Source organism: Myxocyprinus asiaticus, chromosome 16 (genome assembly GCF_019703515.2).
Source record: "Myxocyprinus asiaticus isolate MX2 ecotype Aquarium Trade chromosome 16, UBuf_Myxa_2, whole genome shotgun sequence".
NCBI classification, from domain to species: Eukaryota; Metazoa; Chordata; class Actinopteri; order Cypriniformes; family Catostomidae; genus Myxocyprinus; species Myxocyprinus asiaticus.
The window spans coordinates 1,120,967-1,142,908 of NC_059359.1; the positions used below are offsets into that span (position 1 = coordinate 1,120,967).

The 21,942-nt window shown below is 37.7% G+C and overlaps 1 protein-coding gene across 2 annotated transcripts; it reads right to left on the reverse strand.

Annotated features, from left to right (window-relative positions):
* Positions 1–1,755: 1,755 nt before the first annotated feature.
* On the reverse strand, positions 1,756–21,870 carry LOC127453642 (polyadenylate-binding protein 1A). Of its 2 annotated transcripts, none has more exons than XM_051720195.1 (15): positions 21,270–21,870; positions 14,095–14,288; positions 13,857–13,972; positions 13,262–13,392; positions 13,079–13,173; positions 12,849–12,986; positions 10,051–10,146; positions 9,684–9,956; positions 9,474–9,564; positions 9,289–9,402; positions 9,061–9,206; positions 7,384–7,468; positions 7,118–7,248; positions 2,177–2,272; positions 1,756–2,065 (listed from the first exon to the last, which is right to left on the reverse strand). In XM_051720195.1, the coding sequence occupies exons 1-14, from the start codon at positions 21,460–21,462 to the stop codon at positions 2,183–2,185; spliced, it is 1,893 nt and encodes a 630-aa protein (XP_051576155.1). In that variant the 5' UTR covers positions 21,463–21,870; the 3' UTR covers positions 1,756–2,065; positions 2,177–2,182. The 2 variants fall into 2 exon arrangements, with proteins under 2 accessions (XP_051576155.1, XP_051576154.1); XM_051720194.1 differs by having other exon boundaries at positions 13,253–13,392.
* Between the last annotated feature and the right edge of the window lie 72 nt (positions 21,871–21,942).

Sequence of the window (21,942 nt, forward strand, 5' to 3'; positions counted from 1 at the left end):
AACAAAGACTCGTTATTCATAAATAATAATGTACTCTTTTTTTTTTGTCGTAACTTTGTAAACATGTAATTCAGGTTCTGTTCACTCTACCTCACTTCGAAAAGTCTCATTTTATTCCACTAGATGGCAGAAAGCACTAGAAAAAAATATGTTTTCTCTAGCACATTCCATCACAATATACAGATCTGAAATGTAGGTGGCGCTCTAACACATTTTATCCCTCACAGATGTGCTCGTCCATAGACATTCAGTCTAATGTTCAGTTCAAGCACCACCCTCATTATTTCATTGAATATCTCGGCCTCTGAGTGGACTACAAGATCAATCTAGGTTTTTTTATCCCTTATAAATCGCTTGAAAGCTTGAAGTCTCTAGCTTCGAAATATGCCCACTGTTTTGCGATCTGAAAGACGTCGTTACAGTAATGCATTAAAATACTGAACGAGTGGATTTTAAAAAGCACACAATCCATGGTAAATGCCTACGATTGAAAGTAGTCAACCATTTTATCCAAAACAGCAAAAATTTAGGGGAAAAAAAACCTGACTGATCATCCTTTGCTTGCATCATCACGTAAATTAAAATGTCATCTATCATCAGTAAAATATTGATTTTAAAATTTTTATCAATCAGCATTGAGGTCTTGAGGTCTCTGGTGAAATGTCCACGTTGTTTGAGCCCACCCATGAGTCTCTCTGTAATTCACAGGCTGGAGCTGTCAATCAAACCAGATCAAAGGCTCCATGGCCTCTCCAAAATGCGCATTTGCTGTTTCAGTCAATAGATCCATCCAATGGATTGCCATTCAAGATTTGATTGACAGGTCATGTAGCCATTGGTATGACGTTTCTATGGTTACAGGGGTTGGCCTTCCTCATTCCAGAACAGTGATGTCATCCTAGTGTTGAATTTTTGCGCCAGGAGTGGCATAAAGTCACCCAACAGCAATGTGAAAGACTGGTAGAGAGCATGCCAAGACACATGAAATCTGTGATTGAAAATCAGGATTATTCCACCAAATATTGATTTCTGAACTCTAAGTTAAAACATTAGTATTATGTTGTTTATAAATGAATATGAACTTGTTTTCTTTGCATTATTCGAGGTCTGAAAACACTGCATCTTTTTGTTATTTAACCAGTTGTCATTTTCTGCAAATAAATGCTCTAAATGACAATATTTTTATTTTGAATTTGGGAGAAATGTTGTCAGTACTTTATAGAATAAAACTAAAATGTTCATTTTACTCAAACACATACCTATAAATAGTAAATCCAGAGAAACTGATCATTTTTCAGTGGTGTCTTAATCTTTTCCAGAGCTGTGAATATTTAACTTGGATGGCACCATGCGTTGTGCATGTTTGTCAGCATTCTGTGCACAAAAACACTTAAATGTTTACAACTAATGTACAGCCCATAGACCTTTGATTAATCCAATAGTAATAAACATTATCAACTGTATTTGTACAGCCTGGCTGAGAACCTCAAAACGTGCACATTTCACCCCTACATCAAAGAAATTAAAGCAAAATATATATACAATATTTTTCATCTTTGGAGTGAAATATAACCTAGACATGTTTCATAAGATTCCCTCAACTATTCCTACAGACTGATAGCAATGGCTGAAAACACCATGTCAATTTTTCAACTTCTCTATTGACTCGAGTCCAGAACTTTTAACACGGCACACGCTGTCGTTTAATTTTTGCCACAGTCAGAATCTTAAATTCAATAAAAACAAACAATGATAAATGTTTAACGTTTTATTTATTCAAGAAGTTTAATCCAATGTACTTTTTCCAAATGTTCAGCTATCAACTGCAAGAACACAATTGACATTGAGCATTCAATTAAAAGGAATAAAAAGAAAAGGAATGTTTTGGAATTTTCAAAATTAAAAGTTTTCCTTTTTTTTTTTTTTTTTCTCAATATAATCAAGGTCAAGATTTAGTTTCTTAACCTGGCAAATTACTTGGGTGAATTTGTATTTTTTCTGTTTTTCCAATATTTATTATTTTTCCAATGCTTCCCCTCTTGTTGAAGTCAGGTCCATAATCATTCTGAAAACAAAAATAGGGGCGTTAAAGAAAATAATCCAAATCAAAGTCAAGCAGAAAAAATAAACACTCTTAAAAACTTATTACCAACATAAACCAGCATTCAAATGTCACCTGGTCTTAAACGGCCGGTACAGCAGGACTAGGGACTGATTTCTGGGCAGCTTCTTTGGCCTGATGAGCCTGTAGCACAGCAACGGCTTCATCCACCTGGAATAAACACAATTATTTAATAACTGATGATTCAAACATAACAGACGGATCAAATAATGTAAAACTGTTCGTGAAAAATGCCAATCCTGACACACACACACAAAAATAAAAAGGCATAAAAATTAACCCTTTATCCGTTAAATGCATGGTAATTTTCGGGTCTTTAGAGACCCGGCACGTACATCTATCAAAAATGAACAAAATGCCCAGTGTGTGTCAAATTTTCCAAATATTTTCAAGACAATTAGAAAATAAATAAGATATATTTTGATGTTTTATTTTTCATATATCAAATAGATGATGCAACAAATGTAGAACAGAATTGATTATTTTCACACTGAAATTTCATGAGACGCAACTGACTGTCTAACACATATTGAGCTACACGTAATCTACACGTATGTATTTTCTCAGGCACTTCGAGTCTAAATAGACGCACAATTGACAATTTCATTAGTACACGCAAATGTCATATACTGTTCATGTGTTAAACTTGCTATAGTTTACACTTCCATGATGTTTCTTCATCAAATATCAGTGTCAAAAGTAAATCAAGTCAATTACTGAAACAACAGCGCCACCTTGAGGAACAAATAACATGTGTAATATGTATGTGTACACGCATATGAGATACCGATAATTCACCATTGTTGATTAATTCATTGTTGCACAGAAAATCAACCTGATAGTGTTTATTTGTATGAATATAGTACTAATTTCTCTTGTAATAAACAAATAGATATCCTGTGATAGTAAACTTAGATTTTAAAAGACTTTTTTTTTTTTTTTTTTTTTTTGCACTTCCAAAAAAAACACACACATACCTCGGGGTTTACCTATATACACTTTAAATACATGTTGCAATTTTGGTTTTTTTTGTGTTACACTATAAGAGACAGATTTGGGCTGCCGCCCGCAATTTTTCACACTCATATTTAAAAGCTCAATTCACATACTGTGGACTAACTGCAAAAGATTTGGCATTTTTCAGAGAACCGTCAAAATAAAGACTCCAATTATTCATAAATATTATTGTATGTTCATACTCCTTAATAAACAGAATAAAAAAAATTAAAAAAAAAACTTTGTAAACATGTAATTCTGGTTCTGTTCACTCTCTCACTTTGAAAAGTCTCATTTTATTCCACTAGGTGGCAGAAAGCACTAGAAAAAATATTTCTCTACCCAGCAATCGCACAGATGCTTCAAAGTTCAATTCAAGGACTTTATTTGTTTTTAAGGACTATGCTCGAGATGTCATTAAAACTAATTCTTTTTTTTTTCAATTTAATTAAAATATTTTAAAGTTAATCACTTATTACAAGTACAACATCTCAATGTGCATCTTTAACTACACATTAACAGTTCTTGATTCATTCATGATGAAACTGATGTTCAATTACAGCGTGCTCCTTTAAAACGCACTTCACAATCCAACACAAGCGTGTAACCGCGTCCGCAAACACAAGCGCGTAACCGCGTCCGCAAACACAAGCGCGTAACCGCATCCGCAAACACAAGCGAATAACTGTGTCTGTAAACATATTTTATATATATTATAAAAAATATTCTGTAACATGTTGACATTATTCTTATTCATAAAGGACAATTTGGCGGTTATTTCTTTTATTATTTAATTGTTTCACGAATGAAGTTAACACTAATGAGGGTTCAGTGGGGTACAACACCAAATATCTGTGTGTGAAAATATTAGTTAAAATGTGAATTAATCACTTAACATGCTGGGAAAAATCACTATATGCTATTTAAGCAGCCTCTGAACTTTGACCTTAAAAAATATTTCCCACAATTTTTTTTTTTTTTTTATAAAAAAGTTTTAACATTGATAACTCCAATGCCATGAAATCAAGGGACAAACATTCTTTTTAAATTATTATTTATACATTTGTTTTGTTTTTTTACACACTTGTTTGGCCTTGCACTAATGCTTGTATTAAAAATAAGTACAAAATAAACACATAAATAACATGTCAGAAGTGGGGTACCAGATGAAGGGGAAAAGAATTTCAGGCAAATGACAATTTCAAATATATTTTCTAAAAATTTGCAAAACAGAGTCAAGCCATTTCATATCATTAAAGGTTAGGTTATAGAATGACACCTTTTAATTAGGATTCCTCCAAGAGGAGGAAACCTATTGTTTTTGTTAGTATTTTTCTTATTATTATTATTCCTGTAGCTCTAAATTGCCCAATAACTCAAGATCTCCTTGGTAAAAAGTTTTGAAATTTGGCACATTGATACTACAGGCCACGAGTAACTACCACACCAAAAATGGCCCACATGAGCCCGTGTGGCACTACAGGCCACGCCCCAATTTGTCACTTTTCAAAGTGATGCCATTTCCACCCCATAAGTCCCAAATTTCTGAAACCTGGTATATATACCTCATTTCTCACGAGGAACAAAAAAGCCTCTAGAACCCATAAAGTCCGCCATGATGGATTTTCCTGTACAACACAAATTCGTCCAAAACTACAAATATCTACTCCTCCTGAACCATAGCTCCAATTGACTTGAAACTCGGTATGTATGTGTAGGATACATGTCTTTCAGTTTGATATTTAGCAAAAAGGAATATAATCCAAAATGGCTGAAAGGTGTGCATTTATGTAAATGTCCACATTGTCTCAATATCTGTCCATAAATCGAACGCCATTTTGACGGAAGGTTTTTCAAACATAACAGGCTTCAAGATGACATCACTCTGTACTACTCTGCTAATTTTCACCATGATATGTGAAAAGATGATGGAATTAGAGCCAAATCTGACCCAAGCTAATAAACTGGTCTCTGCTGATTTCAACATTTCCACTATAAATATTTTACTATTATGCAAGTATACTCTTGTCCAATGGTAATGCTACAAAATCAGCCATTGCTACAACTGCTTTGAAATGTTGTATACATGTGACATAAATGTCTCTACCATGTCAATTTTTAAATAATTTGCAGTTTTGAGGAATCCGTATTGCTGCTTGCAGCTATATTTATTATTATTTTTTATTGGCTTTTTGAAAGCTTTTTTTCCATGACTAAAAAAATGACTAAAAGTCAAGGGACATGTTTGTCCACATATTTTGATACTGACCCAAATGTTGTCAGAAATAACATTTTATGAGACACAAAGCTTTTCTTTACAGCAGGGGGCGCTAGACGGCTCACAAAACTGAATCCTCCATTGATCGGCATTCAAATCTCAGAACGTTTTACATCTCATCTCATTGTTTCACTCTGGAGAGTAATTTGTCATTAAAACTGATAGTTGCAAGGATTCATATTTGTTAAATCTGACACAGCAGTATCTATAAAATATATATTTTTTTAATCCTCCAGCAACACTTGATTGTGATTGGCCCATTCTGAACAGCGCTGCCAAAAGTAACAGGTGTCACGTGACAGCGCCGTCTATGCACTGCTTCAGCAGTGGTCTAGAGGTCTGTTATCATGTTTTCCCGAAATAAATACATTTCATTTATTCAATGATTTAAGCAACGTATTTTACGATTTTCTCTAATTCAAGAACTTTATAAGCATCTCCTGGTGAAAATTGCAATTTTCAAGGGTTTTCCAGGACTTAAATTTGAAAAAGCCAAATTCAAGCACTCCAAGCACCTTGTACGAACCCTATCACATTCCATCACAATATACAGATCTGAAATGTAGGTGGCGCTCTAACGCATTTTATCCCTCACAGATGTGCTCGTCCATAGACATTCAGTCTAATTTTCAGTTCAAGCACCACCCTCATTATTTCATTGAATATCTCGGCCTCTGAGTGGACTACAAGATCAATCTAGGTGTCATTAGAAAGATGATATCCTCCCCTTTGTTATATCAAATTTTATAATTTTATCATCAATAGTCGAAAACATTTCTGATGATTTGTTTTGCATGCCTTTTCTTCTGGATGGCATATTTTATTCTGGACATCTATGATATAACATTAGATTATTCACACAAGCAAGCTCACAGATGAGTAAAAGCAGATATAAATGTTTTTTTTTGTTTTTTTTTTGGCTATTTGGGACTTATAGCAGCAGTTATTGGAGCATAAAATAGATGTTTGTATTTGATGACTTACAGAAATCATTTCACTTTGTGATTATTTTGAACATCTTTCGATCTGTGGTATTAGTGCAACAAAATAAACTGTACAGTCACAATCCTGAGAGTGAGAGCTTTCATTTGATATATGACTTGTCTATTTATGTGCTATGTGAAGGACTTTTATTGTCATATATATATATATATATATATATATATATATATATATACACACACACACACACACTTCTACCCATTAGCTCTAGGGTTGCGCTACTTTTCAACATGAATGTTCTGAAGCCTTTTTTGTTATATTAAGTAACCGTCACTTCTGTATTTATGTTATCAATGAAAAGTTCAGATTCTAAGCTTTCAAATGATACCTCATATGCCTGACTTATGTATACGGGGACTTTACCGTTTTAAACGTAAACATTTTTCGTGATATAGCGCCCCCTTTGGACCTGCTGGCAGTTTTAAACCCATTAAGAATTTTTGCATTGACACTTTTGTGACAATTAAGCACATTTTTACAAGAATTAGAATCACTACTGAGCATTTCAATGCAAAAACTCTTAATAGTCTTAGAAGTAGGCTTTATTTTCAATCAGAAGTAGACACTTCTATGCACTATGTTTTGTGAGATTCACACTAATAGTGCCCATATGAGTTACAGTTATACAATTGTACCTAAACAAATACAAAGACTTGATACTAAACACCGGTTGTGGGTTAAATCAGATGTCGGGTGGATGTGATCATGTGACCCCTGACCTTTGACCGCAGTGACTCTGGTGACTCCAGCATATGCAGCAGTTCAGAGTTGTCAATCTCCAACAACATTCCAGTGATTTTTCCAGCCAGACTGGGATGCATGTTCTGAATGAGCGGGAACAGGCGCTCACCTGAGACGAGAGAAACACGTGTGAGCACCTCCACTGTTTTATCATAATGTCCGCCATGTTACATGGAATATAAAATAAACCCTTCTTAGTTAAACAAGCAATACTCTTATATATAGAGATTAGAAAAATACTCACCCAGCATCTGCTTCTGTTCCTGTGGCAGGGCGGCAGCCAGCATGGACGCAGTCAGAGGCTCCTGACCCTGAACATGGACCGCAGGCTGGAGGGGGGCACATTTTTATTTATTTTAGTACACCTGAATTTATGTACATCCACTCACAATTTCTAAAGATAATGAGCCCAGTTTACAGCTGATATTACGATCCGTGACATCTGACACTGAGCAAAATGTCCCTTCAACAGAACATTTGAACAAATGTAAGCGTATGCTACAACAAGCCGTTTCAGATCAAAATATCTGATAAATGAATACAGCATAAAGCACAAACTTCAGTTTATACAGGAGCTCAACTAAAAAGAGCATTCTGCTCAAAAAATTACATTTAAAGTGAGATTAAAGGGATAATTCACCCCCCCAAAAAAGTAAAATTCTCTCATCATTTATTCACCCTCATGCCATCCCAGATGTGTTTGACTTTCTTTCTTCTGCTGAACACAAATGAAGATTTTTAGAAGAATATTTCAGCTCTGTAGGTCCATATAATGCAAGTGAACTTTGAAGCTCAAAAAAAGCACATAAAGGAAACATAAAAGTAATCCAGTGGTTTAATCCATGTCTCTAGAAGTCATATGATAGGTGTGGGTGAGAAACAGATCGATATTTAAGTCCTTTTATTACGCTAAATCTCCACTTTCGCATCTGAAAGTCACAGGTGGTGTCCGTTTAGTTTCACTTTCACATCTGAAAGTGAAAGTGGAGATTTATAGTAAAAAAAGGAGTTAAATATTGCTCTGTTTCTCACCCACACCGATCATATTTCTTCTGAAGACATGGATTAAAACACTGGAGTCTTATTTGTTACTTTTATGCTGCATTTATGTGCTTGTTTGAGCTTTAAAGTTCTGGTCACCATTCACTTGCATTGTATGGACTTACTGAACTGAGATATTCTTCTAAAAATCTTCATTTGTGTTCTGCAGAAGAAAGAAAGTCATACACATCTGGGATGACATGAGGGTGAGTAAATGAGAATTTTTATCTTTAGCCCTATTCGGACGGGACTACCTTTCCCTGAGGTGGTTAGGGAAATGTGTGTTTCTCAAGCCCTATTTGGACGGCAATTGTTTCTCAGGGTGACGCCTGTAAAAGTACATTTTCATGGCTCCTCTGTGATAAAACTCACGCGTTTGGATGACAATTAAATCACGGGGGACGAGCGAGACTTTGTCGATCACATGATTGCCGTTGCACTTGTTATATGGAAAATTCAATCCACAAACTGTGTCCTCTGTATTTGCATTTAAATATGTTTGGAATTACGCTAAACTGAAAATAAAAATTTTAAAGCATGAGGGAACCACGTTGCAAAGCGCTGCGGACATACAGTGCACATTTTCACATACGGAGCAAGCCACAATTCTTGCAAAGAGCAATTAAACGAATCAAGAAACTGTTGGGACAAGACTGCTCATCAACGCAGCCAAATAAATCTGTCAATATGGGTGCTCATGTTTCATCACACGCATCCCCTCAGTTGCGCCACTTGTGCGTCCTCTCCTAATCGCACACAAGCAGATATAGAAGCATTTGAGAATGTAAACACCAGGTTTAAACGGGGTCTAAGATACCTTACAGCAACAGAAACCACTGAAAGGAAAACTAGCACCAGTGTTTCAGTGTTTCTCTCATACCTGCTGCATGGGCACTTGCTGTTGAGTGGGCATGTGCTGCTGTGGGTTGCGAACTCCAGGTGCATACTTGTACTGCGGCACTCTCACTGGAGCTGTACCCGTCGCTGCGCCCCCAGCTGGTGGTCGAGGACCCATAGCCTGAGAGTCTGACGGGTAAACAGACAACTTAGACACGTCAACAGTGGACGCATGTTTCTAGAATGCATTACTGCAGGGCTGTTCACTCACTCATGCGCTGCGAGGTGATCATGCGGGGGATCTGGTTGGATGGGGGCCGCACCGCACCGAAAGTCTGTGGACGGGGCGCTGAAGTCCTGATCGCGTTGGGCATGTTCTGGAAATCTGCAATGAAAACAAGGATTAATTAAACGGCGGTATGTGTTTTGGGAGGAAATGTAGGCGGAGATACTCACGCTGAGGGCGTACTCCCGGCGAAGTCCAGCGAGGGCTAGGGCGGAGCTGTGCGAGCTGACTGGCGGGGTAGTATGCGGCACGATTCTGAGGCTGTGACACATATGACATGCATTGAGGGCTCAGTCGAAACAAGACCACAATCAAAAAATATGGTTCCGATTGTACAACGATAATAGCAGGTTTTACATAACCGGATACCGATTTCTGACCTGTGGAATGGCAGCCATGAAGTACCCAGATGGTGGCGTGGGCTGGTATGGGTTGAGGACAGGGTTTGGCACAGCTCTGACGCTTGCCATCCTCTGCATGTACTGGCTGGTGAGATGGGCCTGACGCTCTTCCTTCCTCTGCGCCAGGGCCACGTACAGCGGCTTTGTGGCAACGATACGTCCGTTCATTTCAGTCACTGCTTTAGTGGCCTCTTCAGGAGAAGAGAAGCAAACGAATCCAAAACCTTTACTGCGGCCGCCCTCCATCATCACCTGATTGAAATGATAAAACAGATGTATTTCAGTGAGACGTTTAACACTTGAGGCCAGTTTTACAGAAATGTTTTGTAAATAAACTCGTTTATACCTTAGCGCTTGTGATGGTGCCAAATGGAGAGAATTCTTTACGCAGACGTTCGTCGTCTAAGCCGTCGTCCAGATTTTTTACGTAGAGATTCACTCCCTGTTGAAAAAGACGAACACCAGTGAGATCATTCAAACACTCAGGTAACTCAGGACACGTTTAGCAGTAGTGTATTGCATATTTTGACAAGATTACAATACTGATACAAAAATATGCATTGTGACAATTAACTATTTTAATTACACCAGTGATGCAATTAGGACGAGAAAAAAATAACGCTGCAACATATTAATGCACAATGTTTTTAAGCAGCATCCTGTGCGTTTCAATGGGTGTAAAGAAATACGTCACTTTGTACAAAGAAGTTAAACAGGGCTGTCACGTTTATGACATTTGGCAAATGATTAATTGTCTCTTAGGGCTTTTATGATTAACTGTCATATAAATTGTCATTTCTTAAGGTGCATGTGTGCTTCATACACATTTACATATTTAACTTCAAATATACAAATCAAATAATAAAATAGGGATACAAGACTTCCTTTTAAGGCTTTATAACTATATGAATGACTTCAAAAAAAATTATGTTTTAAATATCAAAATATTTCTAAATACTTAAAATATGTCACTTTTCAGTCAATTTTACATTTACACTGATTTTGGAATGCATTAAAAATATATATAATATAAAATATTATAGTATGCAATAATAAAACATTTCTGTCCTAATTTCTTCACTTTCACGTTATTTTAACCCTATAATACCATTTGTATTAAATATGATACACAATGTTTGACGGCTCCTGTTTCAGTCATATGTACATTTCACATGTATATGGCACCATCTAGTGGTTATTGTGAAAATAAATGGTTTTAATGTTTTAAATCGGTCAATTAAAAAATGGTGGACTTGCATGATGTTGGGATAAACGACAGCTTATTTTAAATGTTCACGTTAACATTATAATTAAAGTTTTTGACAATAAATATTTGCTTTATAAAACTAGCCTATCATTGTTTCAAAGCACTGTGTTTAAGTTAAAGAGCACCTATTATGGTTTTTCAAATATCACCTTTCACGTAGTGTGTTATATAGCTGTTTGTGAATGTAAAGAAGTCTGCAAAGTTTCAAAAATCAAAGTGCACGACAAATGGAGTTATTGACTCCCAAAAGAAAGAAACGATTCTGAACACCTGAAACGAGTCGTTAGTAATTCCAGACTTACTTCCTGTACTAACCTACGTAATTTTGACCCGCCCTCAAACACTACACTAAGCGGTAGACCAATCACAACAGACTGGGACATCTGACCAATCAGAGCAGAGTATGCTCTCTGAAAGGAGGAGTTTAGAATGAATCCTTTAGAATGGATCATTGAACGACACTGGGAAATAAAGGTAATGCTGCAATTTAAATTATGAGCAAATTAAAGTCTTTTTTGACCTTGGATGCATGTAAATCTATTGTATGAGACCTTTAAAACAAAATTAGGCACGTTTGAAAACCATAATAGATGCTTTTTAATTACTTTGTTGAACTTATTAGGCTTTACGGGTTAAATATGCCATTAGCACTCTGTTATGTGTAATATATTATTGTTCTGTCCTCTTGAGAATAAATAGTAAACTTTGTAATAATTTTAAAATCTATATGATAATTATTATATTTGTTTTTAGAAGGCAAAAAGGCATCTCAGATTTTAAATATGACATGCTGTAATAGACAAATTATATAATAAATATGAAGAAAAAAATATATGTATATGATATGCATGCCTCTACATTAATCTGTGAAGAAAAAGAAACAGGACAGTCAAAATATTATAAGGAAGATTACTGAAATAAAACTGTGCAGTGATTTCAATATATATATATATATATATCTATACACACACACACAGTATATATCTATATCTATCTATCTATATATCTATATCTCTATATATACACATATCTATATCTCTATATCTATACACACACAGTATATACACACAGTATATATCTATATCTATCTATCTATATATCTATATATATATATATATATATATATATATATATATATATATATATATCTATATATATATATATATACACACACACACAGTATATACACACAGTATATATCTATATCTATCTATCTATATATATATATATATATATATATATATACACAGTATACACACACAGTATATATCTATATCTATCTATCTATATATATGGCTCAAGCCACGTGATAAGATGCGCGGATTGACGGTCTCAGACGCGGAGGCAACTGAGATTCGTCCTCTGCCACCCGGATTGAGGCGAGTCACTACGCCACCACGAGGACTTAGAGCGCATTGGGAATTGGGCATTCCAAAATTGGGAAGAAAAATAAAAAAAACATGTCTCATCCTCTGTATCACTGTGTGTCAAACACTGCATATATGACCCAGTTATGCCCAGGAACATTTGCCATTAGACGATCGTTTAAACTGAAGCGCTTTGTGTTCACTAAAGTTCATATTTGTTTATATTTCCGCGGGAGTTTCGCTTCATGCGCTCTTCCGGACAGGAGCTGCTCTGGTTGACATCCGCGGTGCGGCTCACACTAAATGACACATTTGCATTTGTTGATGGCATTTATATGTTCCCTGAAAATTCCCTTATTTGAGCTTTAAAATGTGACTGGACATTCAATTAGCAGGTCAATTCAAAACCACAGAGACATGTTTATTATTTCTGTTTTCTTTAAACATAATATAATAGTGAAACTCAAAATGTCTTTAAATTCATTATGAATACTTTATTGGTCATGTTACCTGGTAGCGGGTCATGCGGTCCTGCTTCATCTGCTCAAATTTGCGCTTGAGCTCTGTCTGTCGTTCTCCTTTCTTCTGAGCGCGGCCCACGTACACCTGCTTCCCGTTCAGCTCTTTCCCGTTCATCTCATCCACGGCCTAAGGACCAGAGGAAAGCACGTCAAATTCAACGGAACACCGAACCTTAAAGTGACAATTACAATATTTCAGACATCATCACATTCACTCACTCTCTGGGCGTCCTCATGCCGCTCAAAGCTGACAAAACCAAAGCCTCTCGATTTGCCGCCGTCATCGGTCATGACGCGAATACTCAACGCTGGACCTGAAATAACACGCAAAACATCAAAGATACAATTCAACTCGCCGAGTCGAAAACATTTTACCACCAGCAAAATACACACCAAACTTGCCGAATATCTCCTTCAACTTCTCATCGTCCATGTCGTCTCCGAAGTTCTTGATGTAAACATTGGTGAACTCTTTGGCACGGGCGCCCATCTCCGCCTCGCGCTCCTTGCGAGACTTGAAGCGACCGACAAACCTTTAATGTTAAAAAAAAATCCTTTAATTATTCAGACCTTGTGTGACCAACTAAGTGGGTAAATCTTATGAAAACATATCAAAATGTAAAGTTTAGCTGCTTAAAATGTGCCTATTTTATGACCATTAAGATTTTTTTTAATGACAATTCATCACATTTTCCTCAAAGCTTTGTTATTGTAGTGTAATACAGTAGTTTACAGTAAGTTACCATGTTTAATTTATCATGATAAAATACAGTTTTCCCCATTACTGACTTTTGTGCATTACAGTAATGAGAATTATAATGGAAATTGTCAAATGCAAAAAAGATTTGTTTCCTTAAAGAAAAACTATTTATTTTGATTTTGGGGTGACCCAATGATTTGCCACTTCAAACCAACAACCACATAATATGATGCAGTTAATCAAATAATTTCAGACGTGCAAGATAAACTCTGATTCCCTTTTTAAAGTCACACTTACACTTTGCGATCATTGAGCAACATGCCGTTCATTTTCTCAATGGCTCTCTCTGCAGCCTCGTGGGTTTCAAAGTGCACAAAGCCGTATCCTTTAGATCCATTCTCATCACAAACCACCTTCAGAAGTACAACAACGAGCACAAGCATCAAACGGCAGTGTTCACAGTTAAAGCTTGTGTTAATGAACAGAACTGCTGTAAACATGCACTACAAACCCACGTCACACTCGTCTTTATTACCTTGCAGGAGAGGATGTTTCCAAAGGCGGAGAATGTATCGTAAAGGGCCTTGTTGTCAATGGACTTGTCCAGGTTCTTAATAAAGATGTTCCCAACACCACTCTTGCGCAGTGAGGGGTCTCGCTGGGACCACATGATCCGGACGGGTCTGCCCTTGATCACGTCGAAGTTCATGGTGTCCAAAGCGCGCTCGGCTGAAACGGGTCGAGTTTACAAAACATTAGTATTACAGTATTCTGGTTACGACTGCTAGCCAGATTACCTTTAATATTAATCCTGACAAAACTGTAAAAACTAGTAATAAAGTGAAAAACAGTCAATTATTTGATCTCCTTTAATCTGGGCCAGCAGCGTTCAGAATCTTTTTATTTGATGATAGAGGTGGCCAATACCATGTTATTACAACATCGCAATAAAAACAATATAAGAAAACTGCTGGCTTTTTAAAAACATCCATTAAAGAACTTTCTACATAAAACAGGGCTCTAGTGGTATTAAAAGCAGGACAGTCCAGAAAAATATGCTTCATAGTAAATTTATCTTACAGAAATCACAATGGCGATTCTTCACTTTTCATTAAACTACAAAACATATGTTGATTTATGCATTTATATTCTATACGGTTTTTATTTGGTTGCTGCCTTTCTTTGCCAGATCTCTCTCGTAAAAGATACCCAAATCTCATTGGGACCAACTTGGTATCAAAAATAAAAACACTTGTGTAAGTCTTGAATGAGCAATACGACCCCTTGGTGTGTTCGGTTTGATCATATCTCATTTCAAAAGCAAAAAAAGCAAAGCATAATTCATTTATAACAGCGCTGACTTCATATACATTGTTATGAACACCCTCATCCCACGTTAGATGTGAAAATATGTAGGCCTATTACTTTGGAATACTTAGAATATCTATAAGAAACATGCACATCTGGTCATTCATCATGTATAAACACACACACACACACACACACACACACACACACACACACACACACACACACACACACACACACACTGATCAGCCACAACATTAAAACCACTGGCAGGTGAAGTGAACAACATTGAGTATCTCGTTACAATGGCACCTGTCAAGGGGTGGGATATATTAGGCATCAAGTGAACAGTCAGTTCTTGAATTTCATGTGTTAGAAGCAGGAAAAATGGGCATGCGTAAGGATCTGAGTGACTTTGACAAGGGCCAAATTGTGATGGCTAGACAACTGGGTCAGAGCATCTCCAAAACAGCAGGTCTTGAGGGGTGTTCCCGGTATGCAGTGGTTAGTACCTACCAAAAGCAGTGCAAGGAAGGACAACCGGTGAACCGGCGACAGGGTCACGGGCGCCCAAGGCTCACTGATGCGCATGGGGAACGAAAGCTAGCCCGTCTGGTCCGATCCCACAGAAGAGCTACTATAGCACAAATTGCTGAAAGACTTAATGCTGGCCATGACAGAAAGGTGTCAGAAGCGGTCAGAGCGCCCATGCTGACCCCTGTCCACCGCCGAAGGCGGCTACAATGGGGACGTGAGCATCAGAACTGGACCATGGAGCGATGGAAGATGGCCCGGTCTGATGAATCACGTTTGGTTTTAGATCATGTGGCCGGCCGGGTGCGTGTATGTCGTTTACCTGGGCAAGAGATGGCAGCAGGATGCACTATGGGAAGAAGGCAGGCTGGCGTAGGAAGTGTGATGCTCTGGGCAATGTTCTGCTGGGACACCTTGAGTCCTGGCATTCATGTGGATGTTACTTTGACACGTACCACCTACCTAAAGATTGTTGCAGACCATGTACACCCCGTCATGGCAACGGTATTCCCTGATGGCAGTAGCCTCTTTCAACAGGATATTGTTCAGGAATAGTTTGAGGAACATGACAAATAGTTCAAGGTGTTGACTTGGCCTCCAAATTCCCCAGATCTCAGTCCGATTGAGCATCTATGGGATGTGCTGGACCAACAAGTCTGATACATGGAGGCCCCACCTTGAAACTTACAGGACTTAAAGGATCTGCTGCTAACATCTTGATCAGATACCACAGGACACCTTCAGATGTCATGTGGAGTCCATGCCTCAGCGGGTCAGAGCTGTTCTGGCGGCACGAGTGGGACCTACATGATATTAGGCAGGTGGTTTTAATGTTGTGGCTGATCGGTTTACATACATTTATAAATATCTACATATATTAGGAGGTAGACCGATATATCGGTTTCACAGATTAATCAGTGCCGATAGTGATGGGCGCTTCGAACCATGCTTCATGAAGCTTCGAAACCTTTATGAATAATTTGTTTCGAACCAATGCTTCGGAGCGCGTGTCAATTTGGCCAAGTCACGTGACTTCAGCAAACAAGGATTTTTTGAAACTAACGGTTATTGGCAAATATCTACAGCAATAGCTGTCGAAAGTTTTTTTTTTTTTTTTATTCCTCCACGTTCCTCTGAAAATCAAATTGTAAAATGAATGCGAGGACATGCAAAAAAAAAAAAAAATAATGCAAAAAAAAACATTTTCTATATTGAAACATCCCTCGCCAGCACACACATTGTGTCTCCAACTTCATAATGTGAATAATTTAATATATAGGCTACAAAAAGCTTAATTTGGTAAAGATTAAATATAGAGCATTGTAATGGAGCCAAGTCTTCACTTCAAAATAAGAGTCCCCTGTGTGTATTTCAAGCTTGTTTAGTGTTAAAAGTATGCGCCCAATCTCTTTTTCCTATTTATAGAGATTTTGGTTGAAAAACATCTGGGATTTTATTCATTTTGTACTCTGGCCTCCATTTCTGTTCTTATGTGACTTGGAAAATGTTGTAACATTCTATGAATCGATTTTAAAAACTATTAGCCGATTAATTGGTTATCGGCCTTTTCCACCACCTTAATTATCGGTCGACCTCTAATACAGTTTAAGTCAGAAGTTTACATACATCTTAGCCAAATACATTTAAACTCAGTTTTTCACAATTCCTGACATTTAATCATAGAAAACATTCCCTGTCTTAGGTCAGTTAGGATCACTATTTTATTTTAAGAATGTGAAATGTCAGAATAATAGTAGAGAGAATGATTTATTTCAGCTGTTATTTCTTTCATCACATTCCCAGTGGGTCAGAAGTTTACATACACTTTGTTAGTATTGCCTTTAAATTGTTTAACTTGGGTCAAATGTTTTGGGGAGCCTTCCACAAGCTTCTCACAATAAGTTGCTGGAATTTTGTCCCATTCCTCCAGACAGAACTGGTGTAACCGAGTCAGGTTTGTAGGCCTCCTTGCTCGCACACGCTTTTTCAGTTCTGCCCACAAATGTTCTATCGGATTGAGGTCAGGGCTTTGTGATGGACACTCCAATACCTTGACTTTGTTGTCCTTAAGTCATTTTGCCACAACTTTAGAGGTATGCTTGGAGTCATTGTCCATTTGGAAGACCCATTTGCGACCGAGCTTTAACTTCCTGGCTGATGTCTTGAGATGTTGCTTCAATATATCCACATAATTTTCCTTCCTCATGATGCCATCTATTTTGTGAAGTGCACCAGTCCCTCCTGCAGCAAAGCACCCCCACAACATGATGCTGCCACCCCCATGCTTCACGGTTGGGATGGTGTTCTTCAGCTTGCAAGCCTCACCCTTTTTCCTCCAAACATAACGATGGTCATTATGGCCAAACAGTTCAATTTTTGTTTCATCAGACCAGAGGACATTTCCCCAGAAAGTAAGATCTTTGTCCCCATGTGCACTTGCAAACTGTAGTCTGGCTTTTTTATGGGGGTTTTGGAGCAGTGGCTTCTTCCTTGCTGAGCAGCCTTTCAGGTTATGTCAATATAGGACTCATTTTGCTGTGGATATAGATACTTGTCTACCTGTTTCCTCCAGCATCTTCACAAGGTCCTCTGCTGTTGTTCTGGGATTGATTTGCACTTTTCGCACTAAACTACGTTCATCTCTAGGAGACAGAATGCGTCTCCTTCCTGAGCGGTATGATGGCTGTGTGGTCCCATGGTGTTTATACTTGCGTACTATTGTTTGTACAGATGAACGTGGTACCTTCAGGTGTTTGGAAATTGCTCACAAGGATGAACCGGACTTGTGGAGGTTCAAAATGTTTTTTCTGAGGTCTTGGCTGATTTCTTTTGATTTTCCCATGATGTCAAGCAAAGAGGCACTGAGTTTGAAGGTAGGCCTTAAAATACATCCACAGGTACACCTCCAATTCAGTACACCTCCTATCAGAAGCTAATTGGCTAAAGGCTTGACATCATTTTCTGGAATTTTCCAAGCTGCTTAAAGGCACAGTTAACTTAGTGTATGTAAACTTCTGACCCACTGGAATTGTGATATAGTCAATTAAAAGTGAAACAATCTGTCTGTAAACAATTGTTGGAAAAATTACTCGTATCATGCACAAAGTAGATGTCCTAAACGACTTGTCAAAACTATAGTTTGCCAATATTAAATCTGTCCAAAATGAATAAAATTCCAGATGTATTTTATCACGAATAATAATACGAAACAAATAAGTTTGGGTACACAACGTTTAACACACACACACACACACACAAAAAAAAAAAAGCCTGAAATACACAATGGGGGCACTTATTTTGAAAATGGAGACTTGGCTCCGTTACAATGCTCTATATTTAATATTTACCAAATTAAGCTTTTTACAGCCTATATATTATTATTCACAATATACTGGAGACATGATATATGTGGTGATGAGGGACGTTTCCCCTAGTCAAAATTCTTTGCATGCCCGTGCTTTAATTTAAAAACTGTAATTATCAAATGAACATGGAGAAATAAAATAAAACTATTGGTAAGTATAAGCATCGTTTTTTGACAATAACTGATAGTTCCAAAAAGCAACTATCGGCACCGATTAATCAGTAAAACTGATATATCGGTCTACCTCTAATAGAAATAAATACATACATATAAACTGGTGGCCAAAAGTTTGGAATAATGTACAGATTTTGCTCTTATTGAAAGAAATTGTTACTTTTATTCACCAAAGTGGCATTCAACTGATCACAATGTACATTCAGGACATTAATAACATGAAAAATTATGATAATGTTCAGAACTTCTTAAACTACTTCAAAGAAGAGCTTTGCAGATCCTTGTTATTCTAGCTGTCAGTTTGTCCAGATACTCAGGTGACATTTCACCCCACACTTCCTGTAGCACTTGCCATAGATGTGACTGTCTTGTCGGGCACTTCTCACACACCTTACAGTCTAGCTGATCCCACAAAAGCTCAATGGGGTTAAGATCCAGAACACTCTTTTCCAATTATCTGTTGTCCAATGTCTGTGTTTCTTTGCCCACTCTAACCTTTTCTTTTGTTTTTCTGTTTCAAAAGTGTACTTTTTCTTTGCAATTCTTCCCATAAGGCCTGCACCCCTGAGTCTTCTCTTTACTGTTGTACATGAAACTGGTGTTGAGCGGGTAGAATTCAATGAAGCTGTCAGCTGAGGACATGTGAGGCGTCTATTTCTCAAACTAGAGACTCTGATGTACTTATCCTCTTGTTTAGTTGTACATCTGGTCTTCCACATCTCTTTCTGTCCTTGTTAGAGCCAGTTGTCCTTTGTCTTTGAAGACTGTAGTGTACACCTTTGTATGAAATCTATCAAAGCATTGTATAGTCTTCATTCTTCAAAACAATGATTGACTGATGAGTTTCTAGAGGAAGCTGTTTCTTTTTTTGCCATTTGTGACCTAATATTGACCTTAAGACATGCCAGTCTATTGCATACTGTGGCAACTCATAAACACAAAGACAATGTTAAGCTTCATTTAAAAACTGTGTTTGATATAATGGCAAGTGATTTTCTAGTACCAAATGATCAATTTATCATGATTACTCAAGGATAAGGTGTTGGAGTGATGGCTGCTGTCTAGATTTGATCCAAAATGACTTTTTTCAAATAGTGATGGTGCTGTTTTTTACATCAGTAATGTCCTGACTATACTTTGTGATCAGCTGAATGACACTTTAGTGAATAAAAGTACCAATTTCCTTCCGAAACAGCAAAATCTGTACATTATTCCAAACATTCTGGCTGCCAGTGTATGTGTGTGTATATAATATTATATATATATATATATATATATATATATATATGTATGTATGTATGTATGTATGTATGTATATACACACACACACACACACACAAACACTCACTGACTCACACACACTCTCATACACACACAGAGATACAGACACACACAGAGATACAGACACACAGAGAGATACAGACACACAGAGAGATACAGACACACAGAGAGATACAGACACACAGAGAGATACAGACACACAGAGAGATACAGACACACACACAAACGCTCACTGACTCACACACACTCATACACACAGAGATACAGACACACAGAGATACAGACACACACACAAACGCTCACTGACTCACACACACTCTCATACACACACAGAGAGATACAGACACACAGAGATACAGACACACAGAGATACAGACACACAGAGATACAGACACACAGAGATACAGACACACAGAGATACAGACACACAGAGATACAGACACACAGAGATACAGACACACAGAGATACAGACACACAGAGATACAGACACACACACACAAACGCTCACTGACTCACACACAGAGATACAGACACACAGAGATACAGACACACAGAGATACAGACACACAGAGATACAGACACACAGAGATACAGACACACAGAGATACAGACACACACACAAACGCTCACTGACTCGCACACACTCTCATACACACACACAGATACAGACAGACAGACACACAAACGCTCACTGACACACACTCTCATAGACAGACACACACACAGACAGACACACACACACACAGACACTATATATACATATACGCAAATATTTAATATATTTTGGGCGCAAAGTGTATTATTGATTAGTCCTGATCTATATAGAAACAGGTTTCAACACAAATTGTGATGTTTCACATTTCTAGCCACATGTTTAGTGTGATGTACTCAAAACCTCGTTAAACAGCCAAGACTGCATTTTTGTGCTTAATCAACACTGCAACATGCGGATATGAAATGACGGCTGGAACGATTGACTATAAAGGCAAATCACGAGAACTTGACACAGTCGTTGTATTTATAACCCAAACATCAAGTGTTTCCTTACCGTCAGCGGGTTGCTGGAAGTTCACGTAGGCATAACCGAGAGAGCGGCGGGTCATCATGTCCCTGCACACCCGAATGGACAGGATGGGCCCGGCTGGGCTGAACTTCTCGTACAGCATGGCCTCGGTCACATCCTGGTGGAGATCACCCACGTATAGAGAGGCCATCGGGTAACTGGGAGCGCTGGGATTCATCTTCCTGAGCGAAAAACGAAAGAAAAACTAACGAAGCACGACAACCGAAAACCTGCCCCGAACGCACACACGTATCTTTCGATTTACTCCCGTAAGAAGGTCACTAAGCAAAAAGGCTTTAAAGACTAATTAAAACGCGTTCGGTATCGATTAATCGCCTTATTGTCCGCTGTATCGATTATTAAAATTCTCCCTAGGCCTACTGAAGTCAAACCGATGCGATGTTAAGCTCCTCAAACTGCACGGGGATCCTGCTTCACCGAGGTATTCGGAAATAAAAGTAGATTTTTTGTTTGTGTTTTTCAGTTTTGTGAATTTTTTTTTGTATTTTTGGTTTTTTATATAAGATTGTGTGCCAAGGCTATGTGGCACACGCGCTCTCTCTCGCACCGCACAAGGTGGGGGAGAAGCGGAAGTAGAGCGCAGATAAGAAGGCGTTGTGAGCGGAAGTTGCGTGTTTTAAAATACTTTTTAGAATAA